Consider the following 21,800-nt stretch of genomic DNA (forward strand, 5'->3'; position numbering starts at 1 on the left):
TCGCTCTCCTGTGCACATGCTTCCTGTTGCACCTGCCCCATCTCGCACCCACACAGCACAGCTCTGGGCTCCGTGAATCGCATAACTAGGAGGCAAGAAGGCCCTGGACAAGCACCTGAGGCAGTGTTCCTGGCTGAAATCTGAGGAACACCAGGGCCAGGGTGGCAGGGAAGGTCTGGTGCAACCCAAGTGTGGCTGCTAGAGCACACCCTAGCCTCCCCGTGTCTCAAAGGGCCCGAGCCTAGGGAGAACGAACGAACGAATGAATGCAGCCTCCAACTTCTCTGGCTTTTCTTTCCTCATCCGGTGAAGACTGCGACTGTCGCGCAGAGCTGGAAAAGGGGGCTGAAGTGGGGCCTGCCTTCTGCCTCCTGCTGACTCACCTCCCAGGCTTCTCCCAGACTCCTGTGCAGTGTTTCCAGGCCCACCCACCCTGGCTGTCACCCCAGAGATGGGGGTCTAAGCAGACACATCTGCCCTGAGTCAGTCAGGCCTCAGGTCTTCCTTCACAAGTACTGGGGATTAAAAAAAAAAAAAAAAGTACCGGGATTGGTGTGTGTTCCACTGACCATGCAGCCACTTTCTCTCAGGCAGGCAGGCCAAGTCACGGGTGTTAAGTCTAACTGGGGGACATCCTCTGCGATGCCCGGGAGCTGCTTGTCGGGGCAAGCAGGTGTGCACTGTGTTCCCAGGGGGAGGTTGCCCTGGCTGCGGGCGGAAGCCAGCTGCCTCTCTGAAGCCCTGGGCCCACAGAGCTGCCTCTGAGCAGTGGCCTGCAGCTGCCTCCGCCGCCAGCTGGGTTGTGAATGGCCGTGGGACCCAACTGGAGGTGCTTTGTGACATCCTCGCATTGCAGAGCTTGTCCTGCGGATATGTGGGCCAGGCTGGATGTGCACCCGGCCCAGCCGTCACCAGGCTGGGAGAGCCGGCTTCTAGAGTCAGCACACACCTCTGCCTTCCACTTTGGTTTGCTGGAGCTTCTGCAGAAATGACATAAAGCTGCTAGCAATGCCAACAGCATCTTCCCACACAAGGGCTCCTGTTGAGCTTAGCCTGGCTGGAGTGAACATCGTATACCATCAGCAGCCAAGCCCTAGTCCAGTGGCTGTGACAAGGGCTGGCTGCTCTGGTCCACAGCTCCCCGTGGTAGCCTCGACTGCCCTCTGGCACCTCCAGTCAGTCCTGAGGGCCCACTGGGGCCCAGGCTGCCTTGCCATGGGATGGGAGTGGGGATACGGTGTCCTCCAAAGCTGGGTGAGGACTTTGCCTTCCCGCCTCCCATAGGTGCAGCTGACCATTATCATCTTCACACTCTCCTCGAGCTCCCCAGACCTCAATTCCCACTGCCTCATTTTGCTTGTTTCTCTTCCTAATGCCTGGTAGACCAAGCTCAACAAATGGGTTCATGTACCCTCATTATGACTCCCTTCAACCACTGGCCTGTTCTTTAGCCCAACATGTTCCTGTCCCTGGGGGCTTCCCATCATGATGACACCATCTCAGCACTGCTAGGCCCTTCAACACTGCCACTTTCTGCTGTTCTTCCATCATTTCATCGGAGCCAGCCTGTAGCTCATCATTCAACAGTACAGACAGCCAAAATTCAGATCAGTTTCTCCAGAGACTCCCTGTACAACCTTGGCTCATGGCTTAACCTCTTTGTGCCTGGTGCAATGCCTGTGAATGGTAACAGGGTCGCTGTGGGAGGAACAGTGGTATCTGAACATAGGATGATGAGGAGGATTAGAGGCATTGAAGCATGACACAGGAGAAGCAACTCTGTATCTGCCAGCCCATGCCAAGCCTCCTTGCAGGGCTGACCAGCACCTGGACCCACCAACATTCCTGAGCTCTGTGCTCACCTCGGCTCCTCACTGCAACTGCTCCTCCCGCCCTTCTCACACCCACGCATCCACCTTCTGCCCATGTCCACAGCAGCATACGCAATGCAAATGTGAAATCAACCCCCAAGAGGAGCACATAAGACAAGTTGCATTTTGATCGCAGCTGTAGCAGGTGAACAGGCTCAGGGTACTAGTTACGTCAGAAAAGCTATTGCCAAAACAAAAAGACACCATAAAAACTCAAAAGAAATGCCAAAATTTAATGGGGAAAAAAATGAGTACAAAGTGAATGGAAAGGAATAAAAATAGTGTACAAATGGAGGCATAAATGAATCAACAAATGAAGCCGGTTTAGAAAAGCATATTATCGTAACAGATGAGCAAGCCACATACCTTCTGGCCTCTGATCCAGTAACTCAGGCCCTGCTTCCTGGGAGGCACATGGACACACACAGACACACAACCACAGTCGGCACAGTCCTAAACCACCTAGACTCGGTTTGCCTTGGGGCTGGGGGCAGTTCTGCCCAGTCCATGCCTGCTACAGCACCTGGCACAGCGGTCAGCAGCACCCCTGGTGTCTCTCCCCAAAGTCCAGGAGGGGATGGTACATGACATGGTGACTCTGCCTCAAAGCAGCATGGTTCCTCAAAGACATGGGAGTACAGGCCAACCTGGTCCTCTATGATAGCTTTAGTAATGCCCACGAAAACCAGTACGAGCTAAGTGGCAGCCAGCAGGTGGGGCCCAGCATTCCATGACAGGCGGCTTGCTAAACAAAGGCCAATTGGAAACTCACCTTGTGAGTCAAAGATTACTTTGGTCTCAGTTGAAGAAGACAAAATTGTGGGTTCAGACAGCAGGGGAAAGGGTGTCACAAAGCACCTGTGGAGGTAGCCCAGACCCCCAGGGACACCCTGTCTTCCCCCAGAGAAGCAGGGAAGCCTTGGGCCCACAGACTATGGGGGCATGGGTGGCAGACTGCTCACTGTGGAGGTTCCCAGGGTGGCCCATGAGCCAGGGGTCCTGCTGCAGGGCACTGGGCCACCTCTCCTGACAGAGGCAGGACCCAATTATACATACATGCTCTGGCAAGGTGTGGCCCTCAGCAGGAGCTGCTGGCCACCATGTTTGCTTAGAGATGCGAACTCACGTTGGTCAGGAGCCACTCTGAGGCCCCACTCTTGGTCACAGCCAGAAGTAGACCGATTATGAAGCCAAGGAGGTGACGTCTTTAGGGCCCTCCCGAGGCCTGGCGCCTAACTCTACATCTGGCTTTCTTAAAGAAATCCTTTCAAAATAGTGCAGGCCTCCAGCCCCATAAAATCTGTATGCCCTCCCGGTCAGGGCATAGCACCTGGGGCTGCTCCCTGACAGCACCAGCAGAGCCTGCTCTGCTGAGGGTGAAGGAAGGCCCCAGCCCCTTCCTGGCTGCCCTCCGCCTCCCTTACATCGTCTGAGAAAGGCAGAACACCTGAGCATCCTGGGTAGCACTAGAGCAGACCAGTCAGAAGGGAGACAGAGCCGAGAGCTGGGGAGATAGGACGCATGGAAAACAGATAACCCAGTACTACATGGGCATGGCTGGGGGCTTCCCAGCAAGGGCATGTGGGAGACAGGGCCTGGCGCCAGGCTGTACCACCGTGAAAGGACTCCTTTCTTCCCAATTCCTCAGCATATCCCCCCTGTGCCTTCACTTGCAAACCAACAGGAGCACAGAGGATTCAATGCTACCAGTTCAAGTGTTACTTCCAATGTCCGTGGAAAACAGAACGAAAACGCGGTTATTTTGGTGCCAAACGAATCTTGCAATCCATGCACACGTCTTCTTCAAAAAAGGTTCACGAAATATATGCACCAGGAAAAACAAAAACTCTGCATGGATTTCAGTTTTTGCACCAAAGGTACAGCCATCTTTTCCAGCCCATATTTCCAAAGTCTCCCTGCCGCACCAGAGGACTTTCCACAAACGATGCTCTGCAGAGTCCTGCTGGAGTGGGAAGCTTGTTGACCACTCGCTCCTCCACCTCTCCAGCGTGGGACGGAGGAGCTGGTGGCTGGCAGGCCACAGTCCTGCCCCTCCCGGCACCTGCGCATGTGCAAAATGCAGGACTGGTCTGGGAACTCAAGTCAGACTCCCATACGGAACACATGCGTGGTGCGGGTGTCCCTGCTTACATGTGACACCTGCAGGGCACGCGGGCGGCGGCTGAGGGCTGCTGTTCCATTTACATTCACAGTGAAAATGTGGCCCAGGCTCCTGCCCTGGCTCCATTGTCATCCGGAAAGAAGTTCCCAACACTGTTGTTCTAGGACGTTTATTGCCCACCTCTCCCTGCTCGTTTACTGCAGGCGAGCAGGGTGCTTCATACACAAGGGAGGTTTAGAGGTGTAGTTTTAGTTTAAAAAATAACCAAGAAGTCTGGGTTACTTTATGAAAATAATGGAGAGGGTATTATTTGTCTTTATGCTGGTGCCCAAATGAAAAAAAGTGTAAGTGTTGGAAAGTTATTATAAAAATTAAGCTCGAGGTTAGAAAAATTCAAAGGAAGGGGAACAGGCAAAGTATGCAGCATGTCTACTGGGCCGGGTGGCTGTCCCAAGGGCCGCGCCACAAGCTGGACGCTCAGGCGGGACACTCCTGCTGGATGCTAGACGCATGCCCGGCACCGCCAGCTGGGGCCATGCCCGGCAGGCCCGTCACAGCTGCCTCAGGGGATAGTGACACTGTAAATGGAAGACCAGCCACTGGCTCTGAAAGAAATAAACCTTGTCAGTTTTGGATTCCAGCATTCATGGCTTTTCTGAGTTTGCATAGAGAAGGGCGGCCCGGGGCCCCCAAGCGAGGCTGTAAACACTGGCGTCTGTCCCGGCTCCCAGTCCATCCTCACACCGGGTTATGGGAGAAGGGCCACAGGGCGCAACGCAAGCAAATTAACGCATGACAGTCTAAAGTCCACCCTCAGCGCATAAGTCTGAATGTGCGTTAACTGAAAAATAAAAATCAAACAAACACAACGAAATGGACACGTTAAAAGGTATGCAGACCAAACCAAACTGAACAGGAGACAGTGAGACGGACACCAGGGACCGGGCAGGGCAGGCTCTTTGGCATGTGTGAGGAGCAAAGCAGAGAATTCACCGCAGCGGCATCCCGGGCTAGGGGTCAAGATCTGACTGTGAGGCAATTGGCAAAAGTGGATTAAAACATAAAGAGTAAAATATAACCAATCAAAGCTGCCCAAGGAAAGGATCATGAAAAAGACCTGTCATAACTCCCTCTAGCCTTGCAACACACTCCTGACCCAGCCCGTTCCCTGAACCAGGACAGCAGGAAGAGACACTCAGCCACCCCTGCCCCATTCCCCTCCTCACCCAACCCCTGGTCCCCCAAGGCCCGCAGAGAGCTTGCTCTTGTTCACCAAACTGACAGAAGCTCCGACAGGTGCAGCTAACATAACAGGCCTGAGGATGTGCCCCAGCCCCAAGCCCAGACACCTGGTCACAGCCCCCACTGAGGCTGCCCAGGGCAATGCCTCAGCCATCTCTTGCACCTGAAGGCCTGGCCCCACAGGCAGGGGGCAGAGTGGAGTCACTTTGGTGTGGGCACCTGGGTTATTAGCTTCCACCTGCCTCCTGGGAGAAATTTCTTTCTGAGCCACCAGCTTGAAACTCAACACCAGTTCCAGCCCAGCCCCCACACCTGCCAAGCCAGGAGCTGGACATGGCACTAGGACAGGAAGCAAAAGCAAAGCAGAGATGCATCCTGGAGCTGGGAAGGGCACAGAGCCAAGGTTCTCTCTGGGGAAGGGCAAAGCTTGCCTGTCCCAGCACAGCCAGCCAGTAGCAGGTGTACATCCACTGGGCACTGGGATGGGGAAACCAGGGAAGCTGAGGGTGTGCCTGGGGTGGACAGCATCTGATTACTGAATGCCTGGCCCTGCCTCTACCTTGCCGGTCTGGCCCAGGGAGGAGCCCCTCATACTTTATAGCCTATGTTTGTGTGTCTCTGTGCTCTGTGTGCTGACAGATGTGATGGGGCAGGAGTGACACCAGGTAGTTTGTGCACATACCTGCATGTGCATGTGTGTGCATGTGCCAGGTCATGCTAGGGAATGCAAAGAGGAATGTTATCAACGCCAGAAGCGGCATCCCAAGGCCTGCCAATGGCGCATTTCTCAGCCCACACCACTAGGCTCCGTTGCCACCAAGGATGGGCAGGCCTGGGCAGGAATTCACCCAAAGACTCCAGGAGGAAATGCAGCCTGAGAATGGAGGCCAGGAGGGGTGGGCCTGGCAGGAGAGGGTCAGCCAAGAACAGGGACAGGCAGGGAAGGACCAGATCCTCACAGTGCGACGTGGCTATGGCACAGGCTATGAAAGACATGTGAGGGACACAGGGATGGAGGGAGAGTGTGGAGCTAGGTAAGAAGGCCAAGGAGAAGGGATTCAGAGCTAACTATCCTCCCAGAGGGCGGGGCAAACCCTGCCACCCTGTGTTCCTCTCTGTCTGTAGTGACAAGCCCAGCCTGTGCCGGAAGCCAGCCTCCCATCCCTGCAAAAGCCAGAGCCCCTGCAAGGAGCCGCTGGCCTTCCTCCCAGCCAACAGGCCCTGCAGACCAGCTGCCCGGGGAGCACAGTGTCCCCAGCATGCTTGGTCACCACTTGTGGCCACTGCCTCACCATGGCTGTCCAGGCAATCACCACGGGACTTCTGGATCCCTGCCACACATGCGGGCTTTCCTAGGCCCTGGCTCTGGCCTGGCCGCAGCTCCTTCCCTGAGACCTGCAGCTCCAGTTAGAGCCCTTCCCTGCCTTGTATCCCAGAGCCCCAGCTGCTGCAGGGACACAGTGAGGTGAAGTAAAGGAGCGAGAAAGAGGAGGGCAGAGTGCATGGTCATCTGAGAGGCAGATGGTGACAGCACGATGACCAGGGAGGACCAAAGGGAAGAAAAAGGACAGTGAGCAAGACAGGGGCAGAAGGGTCAGTAGAAAATGGAAGAGCAAAACAAACTCCTGGGAGAAAGATTGAGAGAGAGAGAGAGAGAGGAGCAAGAGCAAAGCAGAAGCCAAGGGCATAGAGAGCAGCAGAGGGGGCCAGCGTGGGAGGGGGCCAGCTGGGCGGGAGCCGCCACCTACTTCTTCTTATCCTTGTCCTTGCGCAGGGGCTGCTGGGAGGTGGCCTGCAAGGCCTGTGACTGCAGGACCTCCAGCTTTCTGCGGCTGAAGGCGCTGCTCTCCTCCTCCAGCTCCCGGCGTTTCTCCTCTACCTTGCGCTTCTCCTCTTGGTGGATCCGCTTCAGGTGCTCGAACTTCTCGTGGAGCTGTGAACAGAAGGGGACGGGCGGGACCTCAGCGTGGGCTGGGAAGGCACCAGACCTGTCCCACCCCAACCCCCGTGCCCCCCTGGCCCCTCACTCCCGCACACACCTCCCTCTCCTTCTCCTTCAGCTCCAGCTCTGTCTCCTTCACTTTGTTGACGAACATCTGCCTCATCTCCTCCTCCTTCCTCTGCAGCTCGCTCAGGAACTCCTTCCTCTTGGCCTCATACGTCTCCTGTAGGCTACGGAGACCCAAACAGGAAAGGACGAGAGTCGGACTGTGGCAGAGGGAAGCAAGGTGGGGCCAGAGAACGGCCCTGCTCACGAGGGTCTTGCCCTGGCTCGCAACAACCCCCTACCCGCAACATGTGAGCCTTTAGCTGGATGCCTGCACGGTGCACCCGGCTGCGGCCCGAGCAGGCAGTCACCTGAAGGGCTGGCTGTCGCCGTCGCTGTCCTGGAAGCCCATCTCCTCGAGCTTGCAGCGCCGGTAGAGCTCGTAGTGCCGGGTGTGGGTCTGCTCACGGAGGTCTTCCATGTTCACGCGGATCAGCATCTCCCGCAGTTTCACAAAATCACAGTGGTTCTCGTTCTCCACTGCAAGCCGAGGACATACAGGCGTGTTGGGGGGCAGCACCAGGGGAATGCAGGAGATAGCGGGCATGGAGGGGACCGAGTCCGGCACTCACCCTGCACCACGCCCCAGGGGTACTGCCGGGCACGCACCAACTTGTTGCCCACTTTCACTTCCTCGGTGCTGCCCACCACAGCAAAGGGCAGGTGCGCCTGGAAAGGGGCCCCATGTTCACAGGCTGACCAACAGGCCACACACACACCCATGCCCACTGCCCAGGGCCACAGAGCAGAGGCCAAACCTGGACAAAGGTCCTGGGGCTGGATGCTCACATAGCAGCTCTCCTCTGTAGAAGTGTCCGGGGACCTCCCAATAGGGAGGGACTCCTCTTTCCTGTGGCCCCAGACTACTCAGTGTTTCTTCCAGATGCAGGCCTCCCAGTGGATATCAGAGCTCCCTGAACAGACCCTGAGGGCCAAGATCTTTTACAGATTGCAAGCCTGGAGCCTGCTCACTCCTACAGGATCCTGCTCTGTGCCCCCTCTCAAATCCTGAGGGAGCCCCAGGGCTAGCCCTGTAGCTGATTCCTCCTGCTGCCGCCCACAGGACATGGGACTGACAGGCTCCTAATGCCCACCCGTCCATCCCACAGAAGCTAAGGGTGGACCCTAGAGTGTTTTCTGGAACCGTGTCTGAGATCTCTGCCAGCTCCCCAGCCCCTGAAGCCCGGTCGGACACTCACATTCATGACTGCATTGATCTCTGCGACAGCCTCGTCATCTGTGGGAAACTGGTAGATCTGGACCCCGTTGCTGACCAGCTCACCCATGATCTTGATCTTGAACTTGTGGAGCTCGCTCTTGGAGATGGTGTCAGCCTTGGCAATGATGGGGATGATGTTCACCTGCCAGGACAAAAGAAGGGACACAGCAGGTCACTGGTTTGAGCGATGACTCCCTGACAGTGGGTAACCCTGCCCAGGCCACATCCCTGGGAGAGGCAGGGAGCCAGAAAGCAGGTGCTCCAATGCCCAGTCCAATGCCAGCTTCTTCTGCACATTCAGCAGGGCTGGAGCCAGCAGGTGCAGCAGCTCCTGACAGCCATGGTTCCCTTCAGGCCATGATCTGGCCCCCACCCCAGGCCCCCTGGGCATACCCAACTTTAACCTAGAATGCTCTGGGAGCCTTAATTAACTGCAGGGGCCTGGAGAAGCATGGGCAGGGGGCCCAGCTCCCTACTGCACAGTAAGATAATCCACTTGCAGTCACCTCAGGAAGATCCCAGGATCTCCCAGGTCAAGGTTACCCTGAGAAATGTAACCTCCAATGAAATGTAGTCCCCAAGATGGGGAGAGTAGTCACAGGGTCTTGGGTAGGTGACTGTGCAGTCACTTGCTGTCCAAGACCATGGCCCTTCCTGACATCCTTGAGAAGCTGCCTCCTCTGTTCTTCCCATGCCCACTCAACTCCGGGACTTCGCTCCTCTCCCCAGAGAACTTAGGGGTGGGGATGGGAGACCCAGGAGGGATTTGTGCCAGGGAGAGGGGAACAGGGCATGGCAGGAGCAAGCACGTGGGGAGAAGAGAGGAAGCGAGCACAGGGGAGACCTAGGTGGAAAGCAGAAAAGGAAGTGAAGCCCGCAAGGCCAAAAGTGAAAACCAGCTCAGCTACCAGGAGAGACCCAGGGCCAGACTCAGCAGACAGAGAAAGAGCCCAGGGCAAGAGAGACCGCTGAAGCAACAGGCACAGCTGTGGGACAGAACACACAGGGGACCGGGTCCAGGAGGCTGTCCACAGGTTCCTGAGCAGCTCCCTGGGGGCTCTACGGGACAGAGGGATATGGGGGGACCCTAGGAACCAGGAGCACCCACACCTTGCTGTCCAGCTTCTTCATGGTCACCAGGTCCAGGGACTTGAGGGAGTGCCCGGTGGGTGTGATGAAGTACAGGCAGACATGGACCCTGGTGTCGTGGTAGTCGAAGAGAGAGCGGCGGATCTTGAGCTCCTCCTGCAGATAGCTTTCAAACTGCGCATCAATGTAGTCGACGATGGGCCTGTAACTACACATAGCTCCATCACCCGGGAGGCGGCCACACAGCTGGGTGGGCACCTGGGCTGTCCCTATAGGGGATCCCTTCCTTGGTACAGGCTGCTGACCCTTCCACCAATCCCTCTATGGAGGAGTGGGTCAGCAAGAGGGCAGCTAGAGGCCACAGAGCCTCTGAAACTCCCGGGGACACCCTCCCGTGCCTCCCTGGATTACGGGCCCTAGGCTGTTCCTACTGGGCCCTGCCCGCCTCGTGCCTCTCATCCTTGTTGATCTGGTCTCCGAAGCCCACAGCATCCACAATGGTCAGCTTGAGGTGCACGTTGCTCTCCTGCAGGTCGTAGGTCTGGGGCCTCAGGCGCACGCAGGCCTCGTGATGGCTGGCCTCCTCGGTCTCAAAGTTCGTGTTGAAGAGCGTGTTCATCAGGGTGGACTTGCCAATGCCGGTCTCCCCTGGGTGGCAGGGACGCAGGGGCAGAGGGGTGCCAAGGGCTGGGACCGAGACCTCCCTGGCACCCTCGCCCCACACAGCAGACAGGGCTGCTCCTCCCACCCTCCGCACCTCCTTTCACCCCACTCAAACCCTTCCCTGGGGAGAGTGAGTCATGGGGTTAGACCTGGAAGCCAGACACGGCTACATGAAACACAGAACACATCTTCAGGCAATGGGGGAGAGGGAGGACACCGTGGCTAGGAGATGCCACAGGACAGAGATCTGTGCTGGCCTCAAGAGGACCCAGCCACCAACCAGCACACAAAGCTTCCCCTGCAGGTCCCTCCTGCCTGGCCCATGGGGGTCCCAAGACCTGGAGGGCTGGGGCAAGGGGCAGTTTTCCCCGGGCAGTAGGGTTGCTCAGTCTTGCCAAGCCCCTGTGTTTGAGGCTGAAACAGTCAGGGAGCCCCCAGCACACAATGCTAGGAGCAGAAACAGGGTTTGCATTTTTAACACCAACAAACCAACAAACTGGCCAAACTAGCTATCACTGAGACAAACTCCCACAGCTCTCATGGCACCTACCTGGCCCGGCAGACACCACCCATCCCCTGACCCATGGTGTCAGGAGGCAAGGGCAGCAGCATATGGCCAGGCAACGTGCCACCTCCCACACAGCCAGTGGTGACACTCACCCACACAGAGGATGTTGAAGCTGAAGCCCTGAGTGACCGACTTGCTGACCAGCTGGTCCGGGAGGCTGTCGAAGCCCACATGGCCACCCAGCGAGAGGCTCCGGGGCTCTGGGTCCACATTCTGCCCAGAGAGAAGCCATGTCAGGCTGTGAGCCCATTGGAGAGGTAAGGCTGGCCCTGAGCTACACCAGCCCCATACTCCTGTGCAGACCCAGTGAGTCTCAAGATATACCTGGAATGCTCCAGAACTCCAACTACAGGTCAGGCTCCCATGAGGACAGCCAAAAAACCCCAGTGTCCCCACTGTCCCCCGTGGAAGAGGCCCTTTCTCCCCTGGGACAGACAGGAATGCCTGGGCTGGGGGTTCTGACACAGGTTGGTCCCAGAGTCTCTGGCTGCTACTGATAAGGGCCTAATCATCTTCCTCCTGAGGAGGAAACACCATGGGGTTTCTGGACATTCCCCCGCCCCCCAAAGATTGACTTATTTGAAAGTCTGAGTTACAGAGGGAGAAAGGAAGAATGCTAAGTCTTCTATCCACTGGTTCACTCCAGATTGCTGCAATGACTGGATCTAGGCTAGGAGGAAGCCAGGTGCTTCTTCCAGGTCTCCCATGGCGGTGGCAGGGGCCTAAACACTTGAGCTATGCTCCATCACTTTCCCCAAGCCTTAATAGGGAGCTAGATTAGAAATAGAGCAGCCAGGACATGAACTGGGGCCTGTAAGGGTTGCTGGCATTGCAAGCTGTGCTTTCTCAGCTACTCCATGATGCAGGCCCCAGCCCTCAGGTTAGAGTCTAAGAGGCACATAGCAGAGTATGTTGCTGTGGTAAACCCTGAAGTCCCTTCCCAGACTGGGCCCTATCATCCTGAACTCAACTCCTCCCATAACCATAGGGCTCACTCACCACCCAACACAGGGGAGACCTCTCACACCACGCCTCACGTAGGATGAGATCCCCAAACTCTAGCTCCTCCCACTTTCCCACACTCAGCCCAGCCCCAGCCAATTTGAAAGAGGGCGCCAGGCAAAAATCTGAGGGCCTGGCCTTGGCAAGCAGCCCTGAAAGAATGAGTCCATGGAGCCGGCCCACAACACTAAAAAAGAAACCAGGAGGACCTGAAGCAGATGGTCAAGGTCAGGCTCCAATTTGTGCAGCTAGTTTCTTGGGCTTTCCTGGGGATGGGGGAGAAATGGTGCCCTCCCAGGCCAGGTTCCCAGGCTCAGTCTTCCCCAGCACAGGCCCCGGGCAGCTCAGCACAGGGCAGTCACGCATCCTCCCTCTGCTCTGGCCACCAGTGGGGAAGAGCAAGGACAGCAGATGCAGTGTTGTCCCTGTCCATCCCGTCCACCACTGCAGAGAGAAGGAAGCAGCCTGGCCAAGGCCAGCCCAGGAACCAGAAGTCAGCCCAGGGGCAGCCCCTGTGCAGTTGTGAGTGCAGGCCCAATGGGCAGAGGGGCCCAGGAGCACACAGCACGCATGGTTCCTGCTCTGCGGGGGTGCCCACAGCCCTGGCTTAACTGTACACCCTTCTGTACCAGAGCCACTGGCACTAACCCAACCTTCCCTCTTCTGCTGCTGACACCCGCCCCTGCCAAGTGCAGCGCCGCATGGCGGACTCCTCAGTGTGTGTGTGTGTGTGTGTGGACCCCTGGGGCCCTCCCCAGGTCAGGAGTGCCTCTGAACCTGCTCCCTCTCCAAGGAACCTCTGTTCTAGAGCTGACCCTTTCTCCCTGTCCCCAGAATGTCATGACCCAATTAGCCCATTCAAGCCCAGGTCCTCTTAGGGCAGCAAACATGACTCCAAACAAGCCTGCCAGGGCAGCTTGCCGCAGTGTCAACAGCCCACTGGTCACGCCAAACCTCTGGGAGGCACCCCAGGCCTCTGGCAGCTGGGTTCCAGCCCAGCCCAGCCCTCAACTCTGCCCCTTTCCCAGGCTCTAGCTTCTCTCCGGCACCTGCTCTCACACCCTGCCCACTCACTGCAATGGCGCCAGTTCCTTATTCTCACATAGGCTGGTTCCCTACCTAGTCCACAGACTTCCATTCTACCCCCTCAACGTGACCAACAACATGCCATTAATGAGTGCCTGTGCACTGTCCTCCCTCACTGCAGCACTGGCTGTCGGCCGGGCCAACACAGGGCATCACGGTTCAGGCGGCCCCACCTGCTCCCGGAAGCCCAAGGATCCCATGGAGGACAAAACAGTCTGTTGAGACTGAGAATCTCCAAAACGTAAGGCGTGCTCTGCTTGCAGAGAAGGCGATGTGTTTATTCATCCTCCCTGTCCAAGGGTGACACCATCAGGATGCAGGCCAACTTCCTGTAGTCTGCCGCCAAAAGACACCAAGTCAGCAGTGTCTGGAAGCCATACACTCACACACTCACACTCCAACACAGAGGAGTTGCAGAGAAACAGCGGCAGTCCTATCCCTTCACACACGCTCATCTGCGCACTCACACACCGTTAACTGTTCTCATAGCCAGAGATCCCAACAGAAGTCCTGGGCGGGGCTCTCATCAGCCCACCTTTCCAGGTTCAGCAGCCCTGCCTGCCCTGCACGCACACAGCTCGGCTCTGCCTGTGGGGAGGCCAGGGAGGCCTTCAACCCCAGGGTGCTGCCCAGGCTGCCCTGTCAGCCCGGGGCCATGAGCCAGAGGTCAGAATTGCTCAGGAGCTTCAGGAACCTCAGAAAGGCTGTGAGTCAACAGTAAGCACAACACACACACTTGAAGATGTGCACACCCACACATTCAGTGAGCAGCCACGTACACACCCACTCTCCCACCCCACCGCCACCCCTCCCAGACACACAAGGGAGTGGCTGCCAGCCCTGACGGAGATGCTTCATGTCTGGCTCAGGACACAGGTTCTCCCTCCTGGCTTTCCTTGGGGGTGACTCACTAATGGCAATCCCCAGTGACATACGATTCAAGGTGCATCACGTACTCCAGGGTACCCGCCCCAGGTTCCCCTCTGGCCATCAGTCTGGCAGCATGCCGGCTGAAGCCAATCGGCACAAACTCACAACCTCTTCAGGCAGAGGCATATGAGCCAGGCCAAGTCTTCATGACCCTCCTGTGGCCATCAGGAGAGGCGGCCTAAAGCTGAGGCCCACTGGGAGAGGACGGGGGCGCTGAGAACGTGGCTGCACGAGCCTGGGATGACCTGGCCTGTGGCCTTCCCCGTGCCCCAGCCATACCTCCCAGGTGGACTGCGGTCAGCAAGGGCTTGCAAGGGAGCATCTCCGGGCTGCTATGGTCACTCTGGATGCAGAGGAACAGGGCAGTGTGAGGAGAGGGAACTGGGGGAGGCAGAGGACAGAACAGAGGTCAAGGCCAACCTCAGCACCCTGCAGGAGCCCCAACCATGCAGCCCAAGCCGAGCTGGGTTCAGGCAGGGACCTCAGGGTAGCTCAAGTCCCCTCTACCCCACCATTCTGTCCACTGCATCACTGGCCTTAGCAGGCTCCCTCGCACCCCTCATTCACTCAGCACCCAAAGAGACTCCCCCATGGGCCAGGCACTGAGACAGCCACCACGGAGGCTGTGAGAGCACCTGACCCTGGCTCAGCCCACAGCGAGTGCTAAAGGAGATCAGGCAAGCATCAAAGGGACAAGGACTGTGACAAACTCGCATCTCATTTACTCCATGCAGGAACCACCTGAGGTCAGCTTCTGCACGTTCGTTGTTGTGCAGTCCAATAGGCACCAGTGGCTGAGTTACTGTGTAAGACCACGCTCTCGAGAGGGCGAGGCCAGGATCTGAGGGCAGAGAGGACTATCGGACAGCCAAGACTGAGATGCTGCTGGGTGACAGGCAGCCCTGAGGTGGCCACTGATGGGTCCCCGAGGAAGAGGTGGGGACTGGGCAAGGGAGCGGTAAAGAAACCACACAGCAGTCTTCTGAACCCAGAGATGCAGATGTGCATGAAATGGCCTCATCTGTACCTGCTGGCAAACAATACAAACTGAGAAAACCTAAAACACTCACCTGGAGACGACCAAGTTCTGGCATGGGCAGAAGGCCTTGGCAGTGTGGGGTCCAGGCTTAGGAGGCAAGCAAGCGGAAGGGACACCGCACGCTGTTTGCGTCCTTGGGCCCCAGTGAGAGGGGACACTGCTGCCTCCAGCCCTTCCCAAACTGCCAGCTCCCATCAGACAAGGCGACTCTAAATACCTTCAATGTCCAGGACACAGAGCCAGAGCCAGCAGCCCTAAGTGCTCCACACCCATGGCGAGAATGCCTTGGGGCCACTCTCCAGTCACTCCCCCACGCCAGGCCCCAGGCTCCCCGGGTCATCTTTTTGTTGGCCCATCAGAGATAAGAACCAAAATAATCCCTGCCCGGGTGGACTGAGTCCTGCCATGCCCAGCTGACTGGTCAGAGGCAGGTAACAAGCACTAGGCCTTCCTCCGTCTGGGCCTCCAGAGTGGCTCTTGCTGCCAGCCGAGAGATGGAAAATGAGGTTGGATTTGGGGAGAATCCACATTGAACAGCTTGCCCACACACACAAACAGGCCTCCGTCCAGAAGGAACTGGAACTCTGCTGAGCGACTAAAGCAGTGGAGCCAGGGACCATGCGGGTGAACAAACAGCCCTGGGATCAGACCTCCCAAATGCGGCTGCTTGTTAGGAAGGGGGGGGGAGGGGAGACCCAGCCATGGCTGCAAGGGGCCCAGGATCCCAGTCAGCCACAGTGTTTTCCTGTGCCTTTGGCACGGGCTGCTTATCTCTCCCATGGTCCTCACAAGCTGGCGTGTCCTGGTGTCCCCAGGACAGCTGCAGCCCCGAGGGAGGACCATCCAGTCATGGAACAAGGGGATCAGAAGTCAGTATCACAGGGCGCCTTCTCCACCCATCTTCCTGGCGCAAAGCCCCCGGCCCTGGCTCGTTACTCCCAGCAGCCTGGACTTAAATAGCCAGAGCACAAGCCGCGGCCAGGACCTGTGGTCTCAGAAGCATGACTGTCCTGGAGGCCCAGAGGAATCCCAGGAATTTTCCCAGGGAAGGCTTTGGGCTCGATCCCGGGATTCCACAGCAAGCCACTAACCCCAGGTCAAAGGTTACGGGAAACAAGCAGAAGGATGCTTGCAGGAGGGTAGGAGGGTACGGGTGGGGAGGTTGCCCTCCGGAACCTGAGAGCAGGCTGTTCTGAGGGAGAGGGCCTAGGCCTCGTTAAGACAGTGCGGACAGCCAGAGCTCAGGTAATAGCAGCACAGGCCTGTCACGCCCCACCTCCTGCGACCCACAATTCGCAAAGCCAATGTAGGAGCGCCAGACCAGCCCTCTACTGACTCCCAACATACTGTTCTCTGGGTCACCTTCTCTCACCAAGTGACACTTTCTTCCCTCCTCTTCACACAGTAGGACTGCAGCTTATTTATTTGAGAATGCTGTCTTTAACACTTTTCCCATCAGAACCAGGTGTCCGCAAAGCCCAGGACACAGTTCCCGGGTACTGGAATCCACACCAGGACCTGGGATGCAGACACATACTTGGACTTGACTGTACCACCAGAGACAGAGTGAGCCACCCCACTGCAGGGTAGATAGGGTGGGCACTCAAGACCACAGAATGTACCAGAATCCCAGGCATCCCTATTTACTCACTTGGCTTGTGGACTCCAGTAGCAAACACCACTAGAAGGAGGGGCCAGTCTCTGCTTCATGATGGGGAGTGTCTGGGAAGGGGCTGTGGGCAACAGAGGCGGCTGTATCTCTCCACCATGCCATCAGGGATGCCCATGCTGGGACAGGCGGAGGAACTTGCGGCTGGTAGCATGGCAAGCTGAGACACAGGACCACACTGCCACTCTTCTGTGGCCTGCCCCCAACTCCCAAGCAGGGTAGCAGGCTTGAGCTGGGGAGTGGACTCCAAATCCACAGCCATTCCTAGACCCAGGCTCCAGCTGCCCCCTGCCCAGGCAGCCCTCAGGGTCACATGTGTCCCCCCACCCTCCTCTGGTGCTGGCCAGCTCACTCGGTCCCTAGGAGGGTGGCTGAGATTCACCTGGGCACCGGGTGCTCTGAGGAAGGAGACTTGTAACTCACTCCCATGATAAAAGGGGTGCCTGCAGCTGCTGCCAAGATGCTCCTTGTCTGGCCCTTCTCCTCTTGCCTGCTGTGGCACCTCCTATAATTCTTAGGGATGCAGGCAGCCCCAGGGAAGAAGGCAGAGTGTGCCCAGCTCTACAGCAAAGCCCACCTTGGGTGGTGTCCCTACCCCAGGCTGATGTGCCCGCCTCCTGGCTACATAATCCAACATGTGGCTGTCTGGCAAAGTGTGTGCCTTGGGGCCTTGCCTGGGGCTCTGGAGACCCAAGCTGGCCGTACTGGGAGCAGAAAGGCTGCAGAACTAATGGGGTGTGTGTGGGGGGGGTGGGGTGGTGCCTGCTTGGCAACCCAGGCCCTGAGCCCTGCCATCGCAAAGCCAGCTGCCTCCAGTGTCTGCACCCAGCCAGTTCGCGTGACACTATGGTAGTGACTACCCATTACACTCTCCATTGATCCCATCCTGGGGCTCCAAACTTAGCCCCACCCTCTGTTATCTCAGGGGTCCTGGGTGCTGGGGATTGGGCCTGGGGCCCACCCTGTCCTGGCCATAGACCACATCAGCTATGTCACTCATCACAGGTTGTTGGCAACAACAAGATAAGGGGCACAAAGAATCCAATGCCCTCCCTGCCACCAACGCCTCTGATGAGAGCCAGGCCCTGACCTCCCAGCCTCCTCCCCAGCATTGGGACTGTCTCCGTTTCCTGCTACGTGGCCAGCTCCCACCCTGCTCTGTTCTCCCACCCTGCTCTGTTCTCCTCTTCCTCCGGGTACCAGTTGTCTTGCCCCCCAGGGCTGTCAGGCCCAGAGAGCCGCGTGGCCATCTTGCTTGGCTCTCTCCTTCAGGATGGCTCAGCGAGGCAGTCCGTGGTCACTTCCCCACTATGCCCTGACAGAGGCCTTGGGTGCCCTGGGTGAGGTGCTGCCTCCCCCTGCCCTGCTGCGGGAGACGATGGGCACTGCCTGGGAACCTGCTTCTTGGGGAAGTGACAGATGGAGCTGGAGATAAGCAAAGCTGGGGGGGTACATGACTGGCTGGGAAGAGGGCCAAGCCGGAGGCTGCCCTGCAGCACGCTGCCTCCTCTGCCCTCGCAGCTTCAGTCTCCCTCCCTGGAGCCTGAGGGGAGCAAGGCTGGAGTGGGGAGGCAGAGTGGGGAGCCTCCGGGTTGGGGGTCCCGGCAAGGATGAGGGCAGACCACATCCCCAGAGGGCCGCTTCCCACCCCTCTACACGCAGGTGCGAGCCACAGGCCCTGCCGGAGCACTGAGCCAGGTCAGGAATGTGCGGGGTGTGCATCACACCTTGTGGGGAAACAACCCAGAACAGCTCCACCCCAGAGCACAGCACTGTGTCTGTGTGAGCCGCGGGTCGGCACGACCGCCAGCCTCTTCAGGGTGCTGACGCTTGAGCTGCTCACAGAAATACGGAAACCTACCACGCTCCATCACTACGTCACCAAATGTGCCACAGACCCTTTTCCAGAACAGACAAGTGTGGCTGTGCCAGCGGTGGAACAAGAAAGTCAGAAATGATTTTCCCAAGACGGCCAGCCAAGCAGGAGGCGAGAATGCAGTCCAGACCCTGAAATTCAGGTCGGGCTCTGCCTGAGCTCTCCACCCAGAGCGCGGCAAGTGTGGAAGGCACTAACAGTGGGGCCAGGTCTCCTGACCGCAGTGCTGTACCACTCCCCACCCTCCCCACTACCGGAGACGGCCCCTGCACAGAAACAGTCCCGGGGTAGACACAAAGGGCTGAGAGGCAGGTTCTTGCGCCCACACCCTGGCAGGTCAGGACCTCTCTGTAGACTGGGAGTGCCACACACTGGGGCACCCCTGCCTCCTATCACAGGATTGCCCACATACACGCCAGGGATCTTGCATTCCTCACTTGGACTCTCCCCACTGAACCCTCAACAGTAACCCCTGTGACATGGCAGTGCCCGCATCCCACCGCACAGGTCAGAACCTTGAGGGTTACGTCACTTGCCCAAGGGCACACAGCCAACAGGTAGTAGCCGGCATGCATATTGGCTGGTCCGGTTCTGGTTTCTCCACATACCATTCCCACCTGCGGGATGAAACTGGCCACAGACAAGACCCGTGCATAATTTTCTGGTCAGTCAGGCACGCAGACACAACTAAGCAGCTCCAGCTCCAGCTGAGGGGAGGACTCAGGTCAGCCCCTGCGGGGAGGTCAGTCTCCCCTGGGTCCCACCTCTGACCCTGACTCCATTCCCTGACACACAGCCCCCCACCCGCGGCCAGGAACATACCAAGGGCAGGAAGTGGAAAGACCGCACCTCCTGCTTTAGCTATGCACACTTCCAAAGTAGAACAACAAATGTGTTTTCAGACGGGGGTGGGGGGGTGGGGGGATTTACATATATAAATCCAGGCGACAGTATTTATAGCATTAATTACATAAGTCCTGGCTCCCTTATTTAGCTCCAGAACTGATTCTTTATCAGTCACATATTCAGGATCCTCCCCCCCCAAGCCCCTGAGGCCTTTCTCCACTAAGGACCGACTGGGGCCTCACTTGCTGGCACGGGGACACACTGTCACAGTCCAGCCTCCCAGACACACCCAGACTCCAGAGGCACTGCGCACAACCCCCAGAAGGCCTCCTTCCAGAGCAGCGGGGCAGGAGGAATCACAAAATCCTCAGGAAGTTGGCAGTGGGCTGCCTGCGATCCAGGGAGACCCTGCAGGGACCACCAGGGACGTCAGCAGACACCTCCCCTCACCACCGCCCCCGCGCCCTCGACTGGGCTAGCTCAGGACCCGCTTGCTTTCCTGGGAATGGCTGCCGCAGATCAGACCACTGAGGCCTGGCATGCCCGGAGTCGCACCCAGGATCTGGATGCAGGCATGGAGGCGAATGCGAGGTCAGGGGAGAGATAGCAGGCCCAAGTTCCTCGGGATCCGAGCCTGGCACTGCCCTGAGCTGAGGGGGCCAGACCTGCCTGGGTGGCCAGGGCTGCCTCCTCAGCGACCGAGCCCATCCAGCAGCACCTGCGCGGCCAGGGAGCTCCCCAGCGGTGCAGTCAGGAGCGCCCCGGGCCACCGGGGTCAGGATGTCCCGCATCCTCCCGTGGCCTGAGGATTCCAGTCTGGTTTCACACGTGCCCGAAACCCCGCGGGTCTCTGCGTCTTTCCGTGAACTAGGTCTACAAGCCCGAGCCCGATGGGGCGACCCCAGCCTGGCGCCCCGCAGGCGCCCCCGCCCGCCGCCCGCTGACAGCACGCCGCAAGCCCCGGCCCTGCAGGGCGGCCTCCAGCGCCCCGCGGCCCTCACCGAGCAGCGTTCCAGGTCCGTGGCCGCCATGGCGAACGAGTGCCGGGGCGTCCGGGCTGGAACGAGCGCCGGAGCCGCGACGGGGACGAGCCGGCTGCGGGACGCGCTCCGCCCGGGCGGCTGCGGCTGAATGGATCCAATATGGCCACTTCCTGGAAACTCCCCTTGGCGGCAGCGGCGGGAGAAGCCACGGAGCCGCCCCCGCCTGCCCCCACCCCCCGCCCGCTGGGCCGGCCTCCCCGCCCGGCCTGGCCCCGAGCGAACGCAGCCCGGGACCCCGCCGCCCGGACGGCAGGGAGGGTCTCCACGCGGGGCCGGGGCGCCCACGGCGGGGCTGCTGGGACTTGTAGTCTGTGGGACCACCGTGCGCCGCTTGGCCCGCGGAGCCCTCGGCTGAGCTGGTGTGGGGCTGTCGGGGTCTGGCACCAGGGCGCACGCCGGCCGCTCCCTCCAGAGAACGAGCCCACACAATGGGCTGAGGGTCGGCGAGGCCGGGCCGAGAGAGGCCTCCTCCACCTCGTGCGTGTGTGAGCCGTGGGCCCCACCTGATGCTCTGGCCCAAGCCAGGGCGGGACTCGGGCGGGACCTGCACGTCCGGACCGGCAGCCTGCCCTGTGCGGGGGGCCAACCTTTGCGCCTTGCGCAAGGACCACGCAGGATGTGCGGTTGCCACCGGGTCTTGGGCAGCGGCAAGGTGAGCTAGACGCTAATGCTCCAGACCCAATGGAGGCCAAGAGGTGATGGGGCGTGAGTCCGGACTTGGCGGAGGGCCACGGCTCCCCGGGCACACATGTTCCCTCTACGGTATCACGACTCCACCGGAGCTCAGAACTCAGAAATTCAGAAGCTCAGAACTCAGAAGCCGAGGCCTCAGGAACTCCAGCTCCTTCTCAGTTCTGCCCACTCCAAAGCCAGGAAACCTGCGTCTTCTAACCCTTCTGTTGGGTACATAGCAAGGCTTGGTCCTCTCCTCCACTGGCCTCACTCCAGGCAGTGTATACCTCCCCCCGCACTGGCACCCACAGAATCTCCCTCAGGATGGACCCCTTCCCTGTGCTTCCTGGAGACTCCAGAAGACCAAAGCCTGGCTAGGTGCTCCTGGCTCTCATAGGGGCCCCCTCCCTGCTCCTGCCCTGGCTATGAGACACTTCCTTTCAGTCCCCAGCCCCTGGCTTGACCTCCCACCTCACCAGCTGCCCGCTCCTCTTTCCAAATGGCCTAGGAGTGCAGAAGGGCACCTGCCCCAGGCTTTCCAGACTGGAAGCCTACCTTCACCCCTTGCTAGCTTTCTAATCCTAGTTGGGCAGGTTAAACTGAGCTACACCTCCTTCTCCTTCTTAAAAAAAAAAAAAAGTAGTTATAGTACCTATGTCACAAGTTGAAATGAGATAAAGTAAGTACAGGCTTTAAGATGTAGTTCAGACAGTGCTTAATAAAGGGTCCCTCTCTGGACCCCAGGGCCTAATGTCAGAAGCCAGGACACTGTGTGTGGGCAGTCTGTATGGACTGGATCATTCTCCACCAGATCTG

The 21,800-nt window shown here is 58.5% G+C and overlaps 1 protein-coding gene across 2 annotated transcripts; it reads right to left on the reverse strand.

The window, feature by feature from the left end:
• Positions 1-3,872: 3,872 nt before the first annotated feature.
• On the reverse strand, positions 3,873-20,548 carry SEPTIN8 (septin 8). 2 transcript variants are annotated; one of them, XM_040971522.1, is made up of 10 exons: positions 20,271-20,548; positions 10,914-11,034; positions 10,043-10,238; positions 9,612-9,798; positions 8,482-8,643; positions 7,855-7,951; positions 7,594-7,762; positions 7,275-7,407; positions 6,984-7,168; positions 3,873-4,598 (listed from the first exon to the last, which is right to left on the reverse strand). In XM_040971522.1, the coding sequence occupies exons 1-10, from the start codon at positions 20,298-20,300 to the stop codon at positions 4,556-4,558; spliced, it is 1,323 nt and encodes a 440-aa protein (XP_040827456.1). In that variant the 5' UTR covers positions 20,301-20,548; the 3' UTR covers positions 3,873-4,555. The 2 variants fall into 2 exon arrangements, with proteins under 2 accessions (XP_040827456.1, XP_040827466.1); XM_040971532.1 differs by having other exon boundaries at positions 9,612-9,792; positions 20,271-20,402.
• Positions 20,549-21,800: the final 1,252 nt, after the last annotated feature.

The sequence above is a fragment of the Ochotona curzoniae genome, unplaced genomic scaffold, assembly GCF_017591425.1.
Source record: "Ochotona curzoniae isolate NIBS_2020 unplaced genomic scaffold, NIBS_Ocur_1.0 contig_1, whole genome shotgun sequence".
Lineage (NCBI taxonomy): Eukaryota > Metazoa > Chordata > Mammalia > Lagomorpha > Ochotonidae > Ochotona > Ochotona curzoniae.

Coding starts and splice junctions, on each gene's coding strand:
- SEPTIN8 (XM_040971522.1), bottom strand. CDS start 20,300: ATGGCGGCCACGGACCTGGAACGCTGCTCG. Junction 7,763..7,854: donor CCCCTGGGGCGTGGTGCAGG/GTGAGTGCCGGA, acceptor CTCGGCTTGCAG/TGGAGAACGAGAACCACTGT. Junction 7,169..7,274: donor TGAAGGAGAAGGAGAGGGAG/GTGTGTGCGGGA, acceptor TTCTGTTCACAG/CTCCACGAGAAGTTCGAGCA.